The 21,210-nt window shown below is 41.1% G+C and overlaps 2 protein-coding genes across 3 annotated transcripts; one reads left to right on the top strand and one right to left on the bottom strand.

The window, feature by feature from the left end:
* Window positions 1-341: 341 nt before the first annotated feature.
* Window positions 342-16,803, bottom strand: LOC143422275 (tyrosine-protein kinase CSK). Of its 2 annotated transcripts, XM_076892800.1 has the most exons (8): window positions 16,662-16,803; window positions 13,418-13,460; window positions 3,195-3,578; window positions 2,210-2,863; window positions 1,524-1,719; window positions 1,338-1,424; window positions 1,159-1,251; window positions 342-1,050 (listed from the first exon to the last, which is right to left on the bottom strand). In XM_076892800.1, exons 3-8 carry the CDS (start codon window positions 3,548-3,550, stop codon window positions 955-957), a joined length of 1,482 nt encoding a protein of 493 aa, XP_076748915.1. In that variant the 5' UTR covers window positions 3,551-3,578; window positions 13,418-13,460; window positions 16,662-16,803; the 3' UTR covers window positions 342-954. The 2 variants fall into 2 exon arrangements, with proteins under 2 accessions (XP_076748915.1, XP_076748916.1); XM_076892801.1 differs by lacking the exon at window positions 13,418-13,460 and having other exon boundaries at window positions 16,662-16,795.
* Window positions 16,804-17,315: 512 nt separating this feature from the next.
* Ufsp2 (UFM1 specific peptidase 2) lies at window positions 17,316-20,928 on the top strand. Its single transcript, XM_076892780.1, has 10 exons — window positions 17,316-17,654; window positions 17,758-17,973; window positions 18,066-18,293; window positions 18,355-18,522; window positions 18,616-18,709; window positions 18,807-19,067; window positions 19,149-19,295; window positions 19,390-19,525; window positions 19,595-19,848; window positions 19,931-20,928. The coding sequence occupies exons 1-10, from the start codon at window positions 17,616-17,618 to the stop codon at window positions 20,140-20,142; spliced, it is 1,755 nt and encodes a 584-aa protein (XP_076748895.1). The 5' UTR covers window positions 17,316-17,615; the 3' UTR covers window positions 20,143-20,928.
* The last annotated feature ends 282 nt before the right edge of the window (window positions 20,929-21,210 follow it).

Genomic DNA, 21,210 nt, shown 5'->3' with positions numbered 1-21,210 from the left:
AACAACAGTGTTTATTTGAGAGTTAAATTTAGCTGTAACACCGCTGAGTTTCGTTCGTTGCTATTGGACAGTTCATAAAAATCCTTGTTTAAAAAATAAATTTACATATTCACGCTTTTGGAATAAGGGGGCGTTATAATCTACAACAGCTGCAACCGCCTCTAATACGATACAAAGATCTCACTTTCTCTTCCTCTCTCTGGCTTCTCTGCCTCTCCGTTTCATTTACTCACTCATTCGCTCATTCACTTGCTCTCTCTTTCTCTCTCCTCTCTAACAATATACCGTTAACGGTGGAAATCTAGTTACTTTTTCCTTGTTCTACTGTTACACGTAAGTGAAAAAATTCAAGTATTCGTTCTTATATAAGTTTAAATCCAAAACATTACTTTATACGTAGTAGGTATTTGTAGCGAATAATTGTATTTCTCATCTTGTTTAAAGTTCAGTTCACAATGTAAGGCGCTTGTTACACCTGGAGATATTTGTCGAGTCATAACAATGACAAAAAACTATTCGAAAAAGGTGACTGTAAAGGGAATTAAGTAAAAAACCTTCGAACTCTCGAATACCCTTTTTTCAAGGTACTACCTGAATTTCGTATGTACAAGTTGAACTTCCTTTATTGGAGAACTTCAACTTGGCCAAAGGCACGATTGACGTATGTTAATTTACGCGCAAACTATTTCCGTAGAAACGAACGAATGAAAATGAAAAAGGCATCATCCGAACGGAAAATAGCAATAACAAACTGACAATATAAATACAAGCGTCACTATACTTTTTGTACAGTAAAAAAATGTACAATCGAAAATTACTTCTACCAAAATTACCTAGAGCCCTTACTTTCTTGCTCCTAATTTTAAAAAAAGTCTCGAAATTCCGTTTCTTGTCTTTTCTATATCGAGTCTACAAATAATAAGTAGCATTCCTCCTGTTGCTCCTTCCTTCTCTTTAATTCACACCTGTGGTGTACTCAGCTCTCAGTTGACCCAACATTATCTTTATATCGTAAAAAGTAGGTCGTTTCTCAGGTTGTAAGTCCCAGGCCTGATAAAAATTATTTAATCGATGCATTAACAATGTTTAATAAAATAGATTTTACGAGTTTTACTGTTTAGCTAAACTAAACGTATCCATAAACCTTTCTATACGTACTTGTCTCATAATATCATAAACTTCGTGTGGACAGCCATCTGGTGGCTCCATTTTATACCCTTTTTCCACACACTTTACAACGTCCGCTAATGGCTAAAATCATAAAAGAAATCACTTAAGATTTCACGAGTACAAAACGAAGTCACTAAACGGAAAAGTAAATACAAAATTTTACTTACAATTCGTGGATATGGTACACGTCCAAAGGAATAGATTTCCCACAACAGTATCCCAAAACTCCACATATCAGACTTATTCGAAAACTTCTATAAGCAGAAAAATTTCAAATCCCGTTAACATCTGATAAAAGTCGCACGAAGCTGATAGAACGTGGTATCATTGTTCCGCGTGTACGCGATGCTTACATTCTGCTTTAAAGCCTCTGGTGCAGTCCATTTGATAGGCAGCTTACCGCCTTCGAGAGAAAAATTTTCATCTCGTGCCAAACCGAAATCGGACACCTTCGCGGAGTTGTCCTCCGCGACGAGAACGTTTCTCGCGGCCAGATCTCGGTGCACTACGTGTCTGGACTCCAAATACGCCATACCTGCGCACGTATCGCTGAAAAGAGACCAGTACGCACATTTAACATCAGTTATCTCTGACAAGAAATTTGTGGCGGAGCGCGCTGATTTTAACGATATACCTCGCAAGAAATACCCAGCTATCCTCGTACGAATATTTAAATAATAAATTATTCCATTTTTTATTCGATATTACCATTCGCGAGTTCGCCACTTTCGAGAAGCGAGGTACAATTCCTTTATCAGAATTTTTCTTATCTCGAGGTTACGTCATTATTATTTATGATTCATGGGACTAAGCTATTCGCTTGCAAAAAAATTTCAGTCACACGGCCAGGTCACGTACGTCCGCAGGAAACACGAGCAAGAACCACCTAGTAAGGACTTTATATACCGATCAATATTGACGTAAAGCGAGCGAACATCCGTCCAACTGTGACACAAAGTTTCTCAGAAATCAGCGCGCGACACCGCGGCTGTTTCCCTGCCGGGACATAAATCCCTCCGATTTCCTTCGTTCTACGTACTACGCAAAGTTGATCTGGTCCTTCTTGGAAACGTGCAGTCTCCCCCTCGATCTCAGGTAGTCCACCAGGGATCCTTTGCTCATATACTCCGTAACCAGGTACATGTGTTGATTGTTGAAAACGAGGCCAAGCAGCTTGACCAGATTGTCGTGGATCAGCGAAGTCATCAGGCTAGCCTCGGCCAGAAACCTCTGCGCCGCCTCGCTGTTGTCCTTCAGCATCTTAACGGCGACCCTCTCGCCTCGGTAGACGCCCAGCAGCACGTCACCGAACTCCCCTTTCCCGATGCACTCCCTCAGCTCGAGCTCGTGGGTCTGGATCACCCAGCCAGCCTCGATGAACGCCTTCGGGTCCACGCAAAAGTCCTGTTTTCCCTGTTTCGGCAGGGACTTGGTCAGCTGCGTGCACAGCCCGTCCGCGTCTTGTTCGTAGTGCTCGACCAACAGCGCGAGGTTCTCGAAGAACTCCTCGTCGTCGATGGTCAGCTGATTGTTCTTGTATTTCACTCTGTAGTGTTGCACGCGGCCCTGGTAGCAGACGCAAAGCGTATAGTCGCCCGGGAAATTGGTCGACTCCCGGACTAGGAACAGGCCGTCCTCGCGCGGCCGCAACAATCGCTCGGCAGTTTCCCTCGATATCTTCCCGTGGAACCATCTGGAAGGTTCGTCGATCGTTAGTATTCACGTGGAGCACGATATTTGTAGCAGGATCGTGTTCGTTTTTCGAATGACGAGTAGCTAAAGACGAGGGATGTGGTTACTGGAAGGGGTGCGTTGTACTTCTGTTATTGAAACAGGGTTGGAAAGATGTTCCAATGGGTTAAGACTGAGACTCTACCGCCTCGTTAATCGCATTTCTTCAAATGCATCTGGCTTTTAACGATGCTCTGATAAATATAACGGATAAACCCATTGGATCATCCAACCCCTCAACGCAGGTGATGCAAGGTGTTCGCCGCTGGTACAATGGCGGGAACGATACGTACGGCATAGCGTTCAGTTTGACCTCGTGCCTCGGATTCAGCGATAACGCAGCCGGATTGCTAGGATTGGTGACGTTCGTGGTGAGTATCACCGGCGTCGAGCCGGTGTTCATGTGACTGGTTACATTAGGACAGGTGACGTTCGAATGCGTAGTCATCGTCGGTGATACTGGATGGGACGGAATGTTACTTGCAGACAAGTTGGAAGGAACGTTGTGTTGCGTGCTATTTTGTATTAGGGGATGGGACGTTACGTTCGAGGGGATCGTGTGGTGATTTTGATTGCCATCGAGCTTCGCTTGCCGCGCTGGCGCTGACACATTCGGGTATCCGCCACCCGCATTGTGATACGTTGGCATCGCAACTCCCGCAATGGCCTGTGCGAACCTGCAAATGACAACGAAATCGTTTTTAAAACGGCCCACGGATCCATTTCTCGATCTCGCGCTGAAACGTACCAATTATTTTTACAATTTTTTTCTCTTTTTCTTTTGCCTTTCGTATATAATTTTGCGCGCGATGACAAAGCAGCAATTTCTGCTGCCATCGGCGACACCGCTGTCGCGTTAAGGCCACGCGATCATACGAACAGTAGATATCTGCCTCGTTACCTATTTTTCTTCTATCAACGAGGTCAGCGTCTTAATTATACTGTACTCCATGTTTAATCTACATACACGTACAAACTGAGCCAAGGACTTATTAAATCCATTTTATGATTTCAATTATGGCGCGCAAGTATGTAAGGTTCTCTGATACAAGACGCGCGAAGGAAATTGGAGCACATATATAATAATTAAGTAAATTAACTCTCCTGTTAGTTTCTACACGGCGTACACTCGCTGGAGTGACGTTTATGCGAACCTATAAACGACGAAAAATCATCGAAGGATCACGGTAGACGCTGTTAGCATAAGAATTCGATAAAACGATTCGTACGATTGCTCTTGTGACAAACGTTAATCGAACGCAACGTCGTTACGCGTTCGTACCGCGATTTTTGCGCGTCGACGCGAAACGCGACGTATCGTTAGCCGATACGCGGACGCGCAAAAGGGAGAAAAGAAAGGTGGACGGCTATCGTGTATCTCGAAGACAAAATCAACGCTGGAACCACATGCTCTCGATCCGTGTCCCCCACGATGAGGCAAATCTTTATGGTTGTTGCACGAGAAACCAGATATCTAAAGCGTGCTCCTTGGCGAACGATCCCGTCGTCCACGAAAACATTCTTCGGAAGTTTCGACCGCAAAAACCGCCCTCAGGAGCAGCGAGAGAGCAGCAAGGCAGCGCGGCGTTATTCCCGCGATTTCATTCTATTTTATACGTGTTCGCCAAGTTTTTCTCGAATGTACCACTCTCGAGGCCAGAATATAAATATCGCTGTCATTCTTCTAGAGAACCGTGTCGCATGCTGAAATTAACCGCCTCTCGCAAACCCTGAAATCGACCATTCTTCCTCTCGCAAGTACGTTTCTCGGATTATGAACACATTCGAGATGCAAATTTAAAGGTACACATTTACATAAAAGGAGAAACGTCCCCGCGGACGAGGAACCGATCGTGGAAAATGAGCACGCCGCGCGAGGCGGCGCGCACCATATTTAATCGTGCATCCGCGGCGGCCGAGGTGAGCATTTAATCAGCCGGTTAGTTTAAGTGGCCATTGTTCCAACGCGTTCACTATCCGCTTGTTCCGTCCGCATTATAATGCGCTAGACACCGATAGACGACGGACATGCGTGAAAGGTGAATCACGCCGGGTGTATTTTCGAAACGGACGGCAAACGAACGCGCGAGTGAGAACATGCCCGATGCAACCGCGGCCACTCGAGCCGACATCGTCCGGTTTCCGCTGTTCCATTGGACCCGCCGCGGCGTCCTCAACCCTCTCCACCTCGAATTTCAATCCGCTCTATCACGATTTCAGAAAAATCATTTTTCTCTTCTCCGACTAATATCCATTACACGTATACGAGCATCGAAAAATTGGAAAACGATATTGGAGTTAACAGAGTGGAGTAAATTTCCCTGTTTCACGTAACGCTGGAAGAAAAGACATTCAGATTCCGTTGCGAAAAGTCTCGCATGCTTCGTAAACACCGTGAGTCAGCCAGCTGCCCACGTGACACTTCTTATAAAAGATCTACATACTACGCAGATCTAGAAACTTGGTTAGCTGAATGAGTATTCGTTTCGAATAGCCACACATAATTTTCTCTGCAATGGACTTTAAAACGACATCGAAGCATCTTGGAGTCCGTCATCGCGCTACTCAACATTCCAGCTGCGCACAGTATTGACTTCCGATACGTTTCTCGATGGAAACAAGGATTTTTAAACGAGAATATCTACGCATTTCACGGCCGATACGTAAAATGACAAATTCGCGACACGGTCGTCCAATTGAAAATGGCTCTATCTACACTCATCATTTCTTATTGGACGGATGCAGCATGCGTTTATATCAGCGAGGCGATTAGGGCCAGAATCATTGCTCGCGCTTGTCAATGGGACATTACAGGAAATGGAAAATTTCTTAATTACGTGCCTTCGAACAGTCATTGACCCTTCGATGGGTTTATCGAAAGAGATAGAGATTTAGAAAGTGGCGCGCGTTCTTTTTCGAAATACGTTTCGCGGTTCGAGCGCGCCGCTTAAGCGATGCGAACAGCAGCCCTTGTGGTCGCAGAGTATGCTTGCGAAGCACACGAGGGGTTTAAATTACCATTTCCTATAAACTTCGTTGCGTTTTGTAACCGAGACACTTCGTGGCACAGAGAAGGATACTGTAACGTCGGTTCAACGGTTGAGCAGCGGGTTCGCGAATGAAACAATAGAAACCGAGATGCGGGGATCGGAAACCTATTTTCCGCTAAGCGTATTAAAAGTACGTATCGTGCTCTGGTTACAATAGGAGCTTCTGTCAGCGCACGGATGTATACAAGATCCAAGCAATTTTTCATAGACACACAATTTAAACGTACATTAAAGAGTACTCTATTGAAAAGAAGAGTTTTGACGAATCACGGTTCGCGATTTGAACGCTCGAACGTTCCAGGAAGTAAAACGATGAATCAGAACTTTTAATGAGACATTTTTCTCTGCCATAACCAAGGACAAACATCGATACCAGTACTATTAGATTTACGATAAAAAGTATCTAAACACTTATATTTCTGTTTGAATAGAACAATTTAGAAAACGGGGAAAGATTGACTTTAAACAATTCGATCATAAATGAAAGTATTCCCCAGACATCGATCACGACTGGTTAATTAAATAACAGCCCCTACAGCCTAGTCGCGCACAGGGATGCATTCTTCCGCAGGGAAGCCTCCCCTGTACGCAGGCCATTTGAAACGAAATTCCGCGCGTTTGTGCGACATAATCGGAGACCAGTAGCAGCGAGACAAATCCGTTGCACGAGCAAACATTGAATAATTCAAGTGAAGTTTATCCTTGGTCGGTGTCTATGACGAGCGCGTTATGTCACGCGAAAATATATAGCCGCGGCCGGTCGTGCTAACACGAGGATCGCCATTACGTAAACACGAACGTGGGCATGATTTTGTCCCCCGCTTTTTCGAATTTCGCGCAAACCGTGTCACGCGCGTCCACCACGGAATCAAACTTTCACCTCGAGTGTCCTCTCCAAGCAGATTCACCGCGTCCGTTTAATGACCGTTTCGTCATAATCGATTACGACGCTGTTCGTGATTTCTACGCCACTGTTCGCGATATGCGATCATTGGAGAATCGCAGATTTTTAATGAAAATTCTATTCTACCAACAATTTGCAGTTACTCAGACGTAGTTGTTTAAATTGTCCATCCTTTGTTGCTTCACTAGGAGAATAACGAAGCAGGATACCCAAAATTAATTTCTCCGCAAATACGCCTGCTCTTTTCGTAGTTTCCTACTGGCAAGAAACACGTACTATGCATAGGAATGTGTCTACAAAAAAGAGCGAATAAAAAATGTAAACTGATCTTCATTGATAGATGAAACTTTGAAAGAGCACTGCTTCGAGCTCGGCTTACAAAGCGGGCATTCATTATGGAATCCAGAGTAACGCTTTTCATACAAAATATACAATATCAAGCACTGTGCACATGCTGTCTAGTAACATCCACGTAGTGATTAAAATTGATCCTTGCCAATCGAATTCCAACAACCCCCTGATAACGAAACTTTGGATAACGGAACTCAGAAGCATCATTAAACACTGCGATATTATCAGTTTATCAAAACTAGTAGCGTGTAAATAAAATTCATAATCTCTTCTTATCCCTTGGCTTATCTATTTGCCGTTAAAAATAACGTTAGTTCGATATTAAAAATTGACTAAAGACACGTGGAAGTGTTGAACGCGTTCGTTATTATGCAAAATGTGTCGACTTTCACAGGAAAATTCCAATTCAACGTTAATGAACCCGATTCCAACGAAGCGTCGAAGAACACTGTCCCGCCCGATGGAAACTTAACTTCCGACAAGAAACGGGACGATAAGATCTACAGGGCACCGAATAACAGCTAAAAACTTGAAACTTCCCCGAGGAGCGCACGCAACAGGTACCAAACAGTGTGGTGTGCCAGCCGGGTAAAAATCGAGCAGTTCCTGCGACCGAAAGCGCCTCGTGGGAACGGATAGCCCCGTGTCTATGGTAATCGTAGGAAAGTGAACGAAAGCCGGAAGAATTTCTCACGGGGCGCCCTCGTAAGGGAAGCGAGACGCTTCTGGTAGCCGGTCGTTCCTTGTTAGCCACGGCAATTAGCGGGAGCGAACGGAAATTCGGGGACGCGGATCGCACGCATTCGACGAGGCAGCCGAAGAAAACGTGTAACGTGACCAGCTCGAATAATAAGCGACTCGATTGCACGCGCGATGCGTCACGTTTTGCAACGGATGCACAATTTCCAGTATATCGCGCGAGCGTTGTCCGTTTTATTTGTATCTGCGACGATGGGACCGAGAAATCCGGAAGAGCGTGATTCGCCGTGATTCGTTTCGCGTTTGCTATCGACCTACTTGACATACCGTGTGACAACTAACGAGTACGTACGCAGGATCTGTGAAGAATTTTCCAAAACGTTGTCAAGTCGATCGACGAATTTCTCTTCTCTCTCGAGACTTTTTTAGCGTCCGTCCTTTGGCGCGATGAACAGAATTAGAAATTTCTCTTTCACTGGCAGACAGAATCGAGACACTCGATCACGGCGACAGGAGCAGCTATTTCGTATGACACCCTATAAATTCTTCCGAGAATGTGGCTGTGACAGTGTACTAAAGATATACGAGAGATACAGCCTAAAAACAAGAGGAGAGGATATCGTGTGGAGTGACAAAGCGACACGATTTTGTCGAGCCTGTCATTTTGGAGTGAAAACGTTGAGAAATTTAGTACCCGATGCAGGAATCTTACTCTAACTTCAAGAATTACACTCGATCTGGACAGATTCGGCGAACTTTGCGCGTCCAGTTACTCACATCTTCCTCTTATCCAGGAGGAACAACCGCGATCGAACGCAGTTCCGGTTCTGAAAACGAGAGGAAAGATCGCGTTGTAAATTTGCAGAGTCGCGTTGCAAAATGAACGGTCTCGCGAGGCGGTTGACCAATTTCGCAACTGCGAGAGCCCGGCAGAAACGAACGCGGTGCCGGTCTCGTTATTCGCGACGGTGCCGAGCGCGTAGGCTGCGTCCCAAGAGGTTCAACACTCGTTCGCCGCCCCGCCAAGGAAAACCGCAAGGTGCCTCGCCCCGTTCGCCTCGCGCGACCAAACAGATATCAGCTTAACAAGAACGGAGAAAGAAATGGGAAAAGGCGAGGAACGGAGGGCGCGAAACGTGTCCGGGACATCCTTCGACTCGTTAAACGGACGAGACGGAGATCTAATTCGATCTGCAGCCGAGGCTAATTACCGCTTATTATTTCGACGGCGATACCGTGACACCGCGAGGATAATAGGGATACAGCGAGGATAAAGGCTCTGGTTTAATTATAGCAACCGGGAGAACGGAAAGCATAACGTTCCGGGGCCAAGAACGCGGTTTATTAAAGCCAGAACTAAATTCTGCTAGATCATCGTGCATGAAACATCTGTTTTATATTCGTTCGTATCACGATCGCTAATCGTTTCTTGAAGCGTAGAATTTGTCGCTGACGCGGTTTTCTTCCTGGGATCGTTATGTGTCCGTGAGAAACATAAATATGAAACGAACGAGGGATACAATTCGATCTCGTGCTCGGTATCATTTGCGTAACCTTAGTTTGTATCTTCGATCGTTTAATTCTCACAGCTCTGTTAATGACAACAGCTGCAATGCCATTCTTCTCTGGCAACGGGAGGATCGCAGTAAACAAGTGACGAGTCTTCGACTAACAGCGCGTTTTAAAGCAGAACACGTCCAAAGAAAGTAAATCGGTTCAGAGAGGAACAAGGAACCGGATCGATCAAAGGATAACCGCTCGCGCGATCGACAACAGATTTATCCGTCTTGCATCGAGACGCGTCGAGATTTACGTTAACCAAAATGGCAGATCGTGACGAAGATAGCCGGCGAAATTCTCGATCGTCGAACCGGCGCGCGTTCCCCTTTTTCGCGTAATTTATGCAAAGCTTATTCGCGCCGATGTCTCGTAACCGAGCACTATTAATATCCCTGGCACGCGAGGACAGAAGCAAACCCGGGAGGGAGAAAGAGGAAATAAAAAAGAAAAAAAAGGGAAAAGAGGAGCGGGGAAGGAAGAAGAAGAAAAAAAATGGAAGGGAAGCGGAGGACGAGGAAGAAGGCGGAGGCGAAGGAAATGAAAAAAGAAAGGAGAGAAACGAAGGGAGCAAAGAGCGCGCTCGACAGATTTGCGCCGTGTGTGTTTTCTCTTTAACAGTACACGTTACTGTACCGTGACCCGCCGTTTTCCATCTGGCGTTATCCAGCGGCAGACTGCACGCGTTTGCGATTTCTCGGGAAACGATCGCCTTTTTTCCTGTGAACGCGTGCGTGTCCTCACGATACCACGCGAAGAAATGGGAAACGCGGGAAAACCGAGTTAACTCTTCCGTTGGTAATGCAGTGGGCGTCTTGTTTAAATCTGTTCGAAGATGTTAATCGTATCTGGAGCACCGTTTCGAATGAAAATTGAAGATTCGCATCCACTGTACGCCAGGGAACTGCTGGTACGATCCAACGAGGATATGGTTTACGAGACGAGGCGAAAATGTAGTTTCAGAATTCACGGATGGATAAATCTCGTTTCTACTTGTACGACCAATTCGCGTACGTCCGGTGTAACAGTTATTAGACGAATTCTTCTTCTACGAGCGAAACGTCCGAAGGATCTTTTATCAGCTCGAAGCAGCTGGCAGACGTATTCCATTTGCATGTATAAAGCTCCAATTTCCAGCGGCCCGCTGGCACGAAATTACGCCGGCTTTCCTGAACCACCTCCGCGTGGAATTATCCATTTCCAGCGGGATTAAAAACCGTGGCGGGCGAAACAGGATGATCGAGCGTGCACCGCGACGAGGACAATGCGGGCGCGAAAAAGGGGACAGCGATGGCCGGCATTTAGCGTGCAGATTCTAAGCAGCCGGCTGTTTACAACTTTCTAACTGTCTCTGGTTGTTGTAACGTGACGCGATTCACACGGGACACGGGTGAATCCGTATCGAATGCGGTACGCGAACTTGCGCGTTGCGAGGGCTCGAAGAGAAGAAAGTACGACGTGACCCAGAAAAATCGCTGTCGCGAAGTGACGCGGAAAGGTTCGAGGATTGATCAATCTGGCGACACGTAGGGTGAAGAGAACGCGAGGCAAGTCCAAAACGGGGACAAACGATAGGAAAAAAACGAGCTTTGTACGGTCCAAGTTCGAGGGATGAAACGAACTCTAAACCGTAAATAGAACGTTGCACAAATTGTGGATACGAGGCTTCGAGTTTACTTTTATCGTCGAGGTCCTAACGTCGTGGAAGTCCCCATCGTTACATTGGCTCTCTTTATCGCGATGTAATATCAAAACTAATTTATATAAGCAGTTCGTCATTGGTCATACTTATTCTAAGATCTACGTACACGAATGCGATGCCTAAGAGTGTTCTGAGGCGAACAGCGTCGGTCGGAGCACGTGATGTTCCGACGTCGCGAATGCAGACTTTACAAAGGCGCTTGTTGTTCCGCGGAGCAATTATATATCTGGAAATTTCTGAAAGCCCGTTGATAGTCGACAACGGGCGCAGTCGTTAATATCGGGAAGTATTTCGACTAACGATTTCGTCGAACGTTTCTTAACGAGCACGCGGATCGAGCGGAATTGCAGCCAGGCACGAGATTAATTTTGCATAATTTAACGATGAATAATTAAACCCCATGAATTCCTCGGCGGCATTCGTATCGACGTTGTTTTCGCTCGTAGATCGTGGCTCGGGCTGAAGAATTCCCGACGCGTACTAATAACCATCTAGTCTATTAGAAATACGAAATTAATTCGCGCAGAGAAACTGTATGAAATTATTATTATCAAAAATGAATGGAAAATGTAAAAGGTTCATCCGTTAACACTTTCGAAACTAAAGAAACGTGTATATATAAATGAATAACTGAGAATTTCATCACTGCTGAATAAAGGCCGCGAGAGGGTACCGGTTGGGGTAGAAACCGTTCTCCGCAACCCTCTATTAAAGGCGACGCAGGTACCAGCCTCTCGAAAAACAACTCTCGCTGGATAAATCCCACGCAACACGGACTTTGTTCGTATTGAATCCCGCGTGTGCAAGATCGGTCGTAAAACGGAAAAACGATTATGTCCTTCGCGAAACGCTAGACGTATCCGCGAACCGTTTAAATCGCATTTGGGTCACACCGAACATCGCCTTCGGTTTCGTACTTCAACTCCTTTCGTGGTAGCTCGGTTTAAAGGAGCAGCTACTTCTCTACAAACTTGACGACGCGTTGCATTAATCGGTTCTGAAGAAAAATTTCTCAAATACTTTAATCTTCTACGTATACAGAGACACGAAGATACAAACTCTTCAACAATAGTGCGTAAACCTTTACCATCGTTAATGACCGTCTCATATCCTCGGTGATTAACGATTTCAAAGAAAAAGAATGCTTTCTTTTAAAGAAAAATGTAATAACAGAAGAGGAATTATCATGAAGCCACTCTGTATCTTACTGAAACGTGTCACTATAAAGCAACAGTTTTACTTTTTATTTCGTACTCGTGAACAATTGAAACGATATGTACATTTCGCAAGTTTCAGCAGATAATCATTTGATAGAGACACTCTTGAGTTTGTTCGTAAAAAAAAGAAAAGAAAAATTGTTCCTTTCTCTCTAAAAGAATAGAGAGGCACGTAGAGGAATATAAAAGGAATTGCGAAGGATGTATCGCTGCTCGGAGATTTTTTTCACGAGACTGAGGTCTCGCGAGATGATTCATTCTGCAATTGCGAGCAGCACCCTTGAAAATGTTACTAATGAGGAGAGGTGCGATATTAAAGTATCTGAAGGAGCTCGGCGATAACGAGCGACTGATTTTATGCGATAAAATGATTGTAAAGTTTAATTGCTCCGATGCAACGCAATACGACGATTCTCGACTCGATTAATGATTTATCGCGTAGTATTTAAATCTTACGACCGCCTCTTTATTTTCATCTCGGAACGTGACTCGTATTGCGCTTCGCTCTATTTTAATTCCGCGTCCTTTACATTAACGCAATTTTTTATTTTCTTTATATATAAGCATTTGATTTTATAATTGCGTGGTTGTTATTGAGACAAGAATTTTTTGCAACAATTAGTCGTTCGTTTCACGTGAATCCGACTGGATGTTTTCATCCTTCTAAGATTCTTTTTTGTATAAATGTAAACTGTGTGGAACGAAAGCTGAACCTTCTAGAATAACTTCGCTGATTTGGAATTCCTAAATCGTATAAGACCTCCGCGAACTACTTCGAGAGCGTTATCGCGTTTCAATTAAGTTAATTTGCAGTATCTTCGAAATAAAAGAGGAAAGGAATGTCTGACCAGGTTCTTATACGTACGTAGATGTACGTATAGACTATGCGGATTCTTCGTACAATGCGAGATATCGGCGCTAATAAATTCCTCTAATTCAGTTTAATTGGTCGATATCGCAAGAAGACAAACGAGCAAACGATTATCACGCGTAATTACTTAAACTTAAGAATACGTAAAAAATACTCGAATCTTACCTATATTTCAGATTGATTGTCCATCCTTCAGATATATTCCCCTCTAAAACAGCAATAAAAACGAAATTCTCATTAAATTCTGTCGACAACCGATTATCAAAGGAATTCACGTACGCTCGATACGAATTTCATCGATTCACAGGATTTCCACGGTTGCTCGTAAGAGTAATTATACTGGTTGCGTTTAAAGGAATCGAACCCCAACGTTTTCCATCGCATTTAAAGCGAATTTCTAATTAGGGATTTCGAGAAAAAAAAATAGGAGCTGCACACTGCCTAACGCGTTTTTAAGTAGCAAAAGAGAGTAGGAAACGAGCGTGTCGTAACAAATTTAATGAGACTAAGTATAGATCGGAGCCGGCGTTTCACCAGGACGCTCAATTGCTAATTAAAATACCGAATAAAGCGAAAATAGCCGCAGCCATCGAGGCAAATGATAAACAAAAGTATCCCCTCGCATCCCCAGCCTCTGTAAATTGAAAGGTACAATATTTGAGAGCGTTTAATGCGCCGCGTAGATGAATTGATAATTTGCCATGTAAATAAAGCAATATATCAGCGGTGTGAATCATAATGCAAATACACTGCCTATTTGGTAATCGACGCGCATCAAAATTCAGATTTCTTTTACTTTGACCGTTTCGAGGGATCGAACGAAGAACGAAGAATTAACATTTTTCCTGTTCGTATAAAAAATTACGTCTGTTTGAATAAACGACAAAGTAACAGACGATTCTCAAGTAGTCGTAAGAGTGCGATTCACTCAATTAAATCATTATATAATTTGCCTGGAAATTACTGATAATTAACCAGTACACTTTCCTTTTATGATGTAGAGGAAAGAATTGAATTACAGAGGAAAGAATTAACAATACAATAAAGATTTCACTTAATAGTAATAATACCTTTGCTAAGTATCGTTGTACGATGAATTTCGTCAACGAATGAAATTGCTATCTATTTTCAATGTGATTCAAGAAATCGCGTGTACATATATATATTCAAGATAAGTTATGTAAATATATATAACTCGTTACACATTTACTCGGGAAAAGTAAACGATATTATTAGCCATGATAACAATGTCATCATCATTGGGCGGCCAAACCAGTGGATAAACAAACGACGAGTAGCAAAATGAGCATCAGCTGAATATAATGTATTCACAAACAAAATACATATATAACACAACCGATATAATAAAATGAAGTCTGAATATAAAAAGAGGCCGTGAGCATCGTGAAATGCGTTTCACTTGTCGTTAAAAATACAAAATGCTTTCACTCTACCTACTACGTTCTTTTTCCCCCTACGTTCATTCCCCTACGAGACGGAAACCACCCTCGACGTTAGGAGCGATGAACATATTTCGTCTAATATCTTGGAAACCATTAGACACAGAGGAACGGTATAAATCGATGAGTTTTATACTCTCGTACGAGGAATTTAATTCCGTAAAAAGATTCCAACGATATATACGCGGGGCCGTAAAAAGGTAAACCCAAGCGATGTGGGAAATATCCAGCGGGCAAGCAAACGTTTCTCGTTAAATCTCGAATAGCAAGGGGTTGAATAGAATTTTCTAGGGAATACGATAAACCTCAGAAGGCACTCCTCGCGATAGAGCAAAGTAGACGACCGATGATAGCGTTTGATCATTCGGCGCAAGCGTCTCGTAACATTCAGCGCAAGGTTGCGGCCGCTACCTCTCACTCCGCTTCCGAGCTCTCTGTTTAAGGTTGAATTAATTAGGTAAGAAACACACGTGAGAGAATCGGCTGATGCTCGTCCGCGAATCCGGCTCAGCGGGAAGACGCATCTTGGCTACGTCGAGGCCAGAAAACGCATCCGTGCACACTCGGCGCACGTGGAAGTGTTACACGTAGCCGCGTAATAAAACAGGGGAGGAAGAAGAGCGGCCCGTTTACAGAGCACAATTAAGCATTGTGACTGAATTATTCGACGTGGATGCCGTGTACCGTTCGTTAACCGTGTAATTAGCCAATTGCTAATTGCCAGAGTTCGCATGGGCTGGCTCGCTCGCCTCGCGATGCGTTTTATACCATCGCGCGATGCGCTCCGCGTTCCTCGTCCCTTTCTTTCTCGCTGCACGACGGGAAACGCGCGGTGTAGAACATGGAGGCGCGGGCGAAAAGGACGAATTCAAGGACAAAAACCGTGGCGGGAAAATTGGAATGCAAAGGACACGTGTGCGCCCCGACGCGGCACGATTATCGCTGGCCAACGAGCCGGCACGAATACGTGCGCCGACGAAACTGTCCCTTTGGGTGTGTTTACGCGACTCCAGGGACGATTTACGTGATTGAACCTATTCTTCTCTAGGTGCGAGGCACGACGAGACGATCTTTACACACGGCTCGATGATCGGAATTCGACGTTTACTGGAAAGTATTCGTTGCGCCGGATCGGTTCGTTCATATTATTTCCAATCTAGCCCCAACAATAGCCTATAAATTTATAATCAACGTCTAATCGTTACTATTATCCTTAATAACGCGATTCGTTATACAATAGTAATTGTTAATATACGTATTACAGGCTACACTTGAGATATCGAATTCTTCCTTTTTGTTGTGACAATTAACGATCAATGTGTACGTACACATTACATAATGTGTTATCGTGGCTAGGTAGTCGAGACGGCGGAATCTAAACACAAATCGAATCGAAGCGGAAAAACAAGACTCGATATTTTTATTTCGTTCCCTCTGCGAAGTACGCAATTAGACGAGATCGCGGGATACAAAAGTTAAGAGACAGATCACGGACATCACGTAACCTCGAAAAATGCACGGTGCATTGAAAGGATACGTCCTGTGCATGCATGTGGTATTTTTTTACGGAAACGTATGCGCCGGAAAGTGAGAGGCGATATTGTCGGCGAATCGATACGGGGTAATTGGAAAATACAGCGAAACGCGTTATTTCTCTGTTATAAGGTACATTTAGAATGCAAGAACGTATGTCATTTAAATAACGCCTACTTTTGACTCGAGGAGAGAGTAACACAACCCGAAACAGAATTTTCGACCGACGCTGATCGGTCGAGCAATTCGAAACAGCGTTACACCCACGTAATAGAACGGTTAAACCCCTCCTATCCCATCGTTCGTTGGGCAATAGAAAAACGTCTTAGACGCATAAAATCGAGATGATTTTAACGTGTAACAGTATCGCAGGAGCTTTACGCTGCGCGCGAATCCATCTAAATTTTGATACCTACTTTATCGAATACTCGGATTTTCTTAGCGAACCTGCGGATAAACACAGGAAGCACGATAACACTATGTCACATGAACGAATATTCGTAGAAACCACATAAAACAACGATGCAATCACCTCACGAAACGTCACACTTACTTTGGTCGGGCAGCCATTTTGCTACACACGACCCGAGCAAAGAACATTTTGATCTACGAGAGACAGAAGCTTGAAGTTAATCCACTACATGCCGCTAGTGACTTTTTAGATACCAACATTACAAAGACCCCTCTCTGTACTATAGCAAATAAATCTTGTGCTAAAGTTACCTTTCCATGTCCAGAAATTGTTAATGACACTTAAACCGTCCCAATTTTACATGTGGAAACATGTTAAGTTAACTGGCGTGACATAACCAATTACGTTCGACTAGGGTTAGGTTCCGATTTTTCATCCGGATTAAGAATCATTACGAAGTAAATGGTATTTGACAAAGATCTGTAATATGGTATTTCTGTTCGTCATAAAATAACAATTTAGAATTAATTAGGGTTGTTAACTTTGTTCATTATTTTTCTCGAACACGAACTGATGCTGTGTTAACGTTGACACTGATATATTGACATACTTAGGATGTCAATAAATTTTACACGTGAAAACCTAGCTTAAGATGTGTTCGAAGATTCACAACTAGTAATATCGTCCCATTCCTTCGTGATGTTCAATTGCGAATGACATTCGATCATCTGTTTCTGAATGTTGTTAAATATAATTATATTACTATCTACACATAACTACACATGACAATCGTGTACATATATCTTCAGTTCCTGTTACTTAGCTGTGTTCCGTATAATTTTGATTGGATGTCTATTGTAATGTGCTTTTTGAATGAAACCTTGCCATATGGCGATAGCATACATTTAATTCGTAATAAATTTATATAGAAAAACTAGTTTATAATTAGATTGTTGAAATGGCGCCGCAATTGCAAATTTTATCCAATGTTATAGAGGTAATTTATACAGGTTTTTGGAATATATTTTATATTTTCTTTATACAAGTTAGTAACACTAATCGTGTAGATTATAATTTATTTAAAAGTGTAATTTTTTCAGCGTCTAAAAAATATAAAACACGATACAACGGGCCATTTGTATGGTGTTATGTATAATAATACATTAACTGTTTTAACATTTAGCATAAATATATCGGATAATATCGAGGCCAACATAAATCATACGACATTGCAATTACATATGCCAGCAGAGGTTTACCTCTGTGGTATTTTGCACATTGGTCAATGCGAAGAAAAGCTTCCTGATGCGTTTCAGGTAAAAATATGAATTAATTAAGTACTGAAACAAGAGAAAAGAATATCCATTTTGGTTTATTGTTTTAACGTGTTTGCATTGGAATTATTTAGGACATTGATATCACAGATAATCCATTATTTTTGAGGTATATGCACGACACTTTAAATATAGAAGCATATTTTTATATTCATCTAAAACTGGAGCCTGTTAATGATGTAAAAATTATTAATGAAGAAGACATTCGACGAGAATTTATATACATTAGATTAAGGGGAAGCCTGCCAGTAATTGCACAGAACGATAATATAGTGGAAGTATTAGAGGAGTCACGAAAAAATGTAAGTCATTTAAATATTATTATAAATCTTATTATTTTGTCATAAATTAATTTTTCAATAGATTGCATCTGGAAAGATAGGAATTCATTTCTCATCAAAAAATGCTTTCCTTTTTAATACTGAAAATAACTTAAAAGATATATCCTTGAGAGAAATTCTAGACATATCTGACTATTATGAAGGAACCACAAATGTTAAGAGGGGCATTATAAGACCTGCAGGAGTAGTGGTACTACTTTGTTTTTCATATTTTATTCTTTATCCTAGCAGATACTTGCAAACAGTGGCAGATTATACATTTTAATATCGTTAACTTTCACAGGATGCTGTAAATGCCAATATACTTTTAAAACTATCTGGTGATAGACTTTCTGAAGATCGTATTAAATATGCTCCAGTACTTCAATATGTAAAACGTAAGAATTAGAAGATTTATTGAAGAGTAATGAATTCTATGTTCAGATCTTTTAATATATAATTAGGAAATCTAAGAAAATTAAATATTTGATGTAGGGTCATTTAATAGTTTGGAATGTAATTTATTTATTGATACATTATCTTTGGTCAATATCAATGTAAGTTCAATGGATCTGTATGGAATATTAGTGGAATCTATGTGTAGAAATATTAAATTAGTAGAGAGATGGTTTGAAAATCAGTCCCAAGGATCAAAATCAACTATAAAACTCTCGATACCTATACATTTCAAACCTCAAGGTTTTGGACATTTGCTTACAGTAGTCTATCCAAGCGGCTACACTGATAAAGAAACAAGTAAGATTTTCTATTTCATATGATGGTATCATATAATATAAACATAAAACAACTTTCTGTACAAATCCAATTCAATTTCAGTGGAGTACCGTGAAAGTTTACACAAAATATTGGGATTAGATATGACTAGACCTTATTTTCGTTATGCAAATGCTATTAAATTTTATAGCGATTCCCAAGCAGACAGTATACTTATAAATCCTCATGAAGCAATTTCACGAAATGATGGTATGTTTGAGTTAATGATAATTTCATACGACATTACATATCACATTTTCTTACATCATATTACTGCTTATATATAATATGACTTCTTAATTAGATATAATAAACAGCAATCGAAAAGTAAAAATTGTGCAAGGTTTATATAGTTATCATCATTATATGCAAGATAATTTTGATGATAATGGTTGGGGATGTGCATATAGATCTTTGCAAACTATTGTCTCATGGTTCAGGTAATTTTAATATAATCATAAATCTATATATTAAAATAGAGAGGATTTAATATCTGTTGGTTATTATAGGTTACAAGGTTACACTGAGATACCAATACCCTCTCATCGCACAATCCAAAAATGTTTAGTTGATATAGGAGATAAACCTTCAAATTTTGTCAATAGTAAGCAGTGGATCGGTTCCACGGAAGTAGGTTTTGTACTAGAAAACCTTCTGGACATCAGTGTTAAAATACTCTGTGCATCTACTGGTGAAGAAGTATCATCGTTAGCTCCAAATCTTTTACATCACTTTCAAACACAGGGTACACCAATAATGATTGGTAATTAGCCTTTTTAATTTTTGTATGTATAAATAATTATGTCCACCAAATTTTACTAATTTCATACATAAATCTACTCTAGGTGGAGGAGTATTAGCTCATACAATCTTAGGTGTTAGCTATGATGAAGTCACTGGTGATGCCAAATTCTTAATTTTAGACCCACATTATACAGGTCCTGAACACTTACCAACTATAATAAACAAAGGTTGGTGTGGGTGGAAATCAAAAGATTTCTGGAAAAAAGATGCATTTTATAACATGTGCCTTCCTCAGAGGCCAGTATGTATCTAACTATGTTAACTTAGAGATTTAAAGCAAACTATGCACAATAACACTGATAGTGTTCAAAAATATTTATTATTAGCAAATTCAGAGCAATGTAGTATCACATGCAAATGTATGCTACGAATGTACGTATAAACTATCGTTAAAATGGATATGCAACTTCCATTACACGGTATTGCTTCGAAGTTTGTACTCGTGTCGGGAATCTCAGTACTCAGCTCCGGTCTTTACTCCTTATTGCAGTAAAATTAAATGCGTGCGTTGCATGATGCCACTACTATATTAATCATAATTCAAGCCTTGTCGTTGCCTTGCTTCTTCTTTACTTCACTAACAGTGAGGATATTTCAAGCCAAAAGACGAGAGTAAATTTCGAAGTGACTATATTTTGTCATACAATCATTTCCGTTTAATAGTTGCTCTTTAAAATTGTTGAAATGATAAACATTGTTACTAGTATTTGTTTTCATTTTATAGTTAAAGATAATTACATATTATATACATGTATTTTCAGTACTGTTCTATAAACAAAAACATATCCATTCCAATGTCCTACATTCGTATTCTAATGTAAGCAATTTTTAGCGTTTATTTTCATGCTAAACTTGTTAAATCTGTTTTATTCTTTTATTATTTAGTATATAATAAAATTTAGTAGCTCTGATATTTGAAGTATAGTATAAATGTTAAAGCATTAAAAGTGCTACTATTAATTAAAAAGTATTTGATTTTTAGTAGCACTTTTAGAAGGTCACAAATTATTTTGTACGAATGTTTAATTTATTAAATGCACTTGTATGTTCTTAATTATTATTATCCTGATAAATAGTTTAATACATTATATATACTAAATTAATATTAAAATAATATGTAATATGTATAGAATATATTTATTTTATAATTCTCCAAGGAAGTAAAAAAAACTTACAATTACTAGTAAGCTAAAATGTACATTTTGTAAAATATACGAATTAATCTTTTTGTATAAATACATTTTAAAGGGTGAATTTGTTTATATGAAATATTAAATTTCTTTCTCACATTTACACAAGCATTTTATCATTATATATAAAT

The sequence above is a fragment of the Xylocopa sonorina genome, chromosome 3, assembly GCF_050948175.1.
Source record: "Xylocopa sonorina isolate GNS202 chromosome 3, iyXylSono1_principal, whole genome shotgun sequence".
NCBI lineage: Eukaryota > Metazoa > Arthropoda > Insecta > Hymenoptera > Apidae > Xylocopa > Xylocopa sonorina.
Note: the sequence above shows the minus strand (reverse complement) of the source record. Positions and strands in the feature narration are given on the sequence as shown.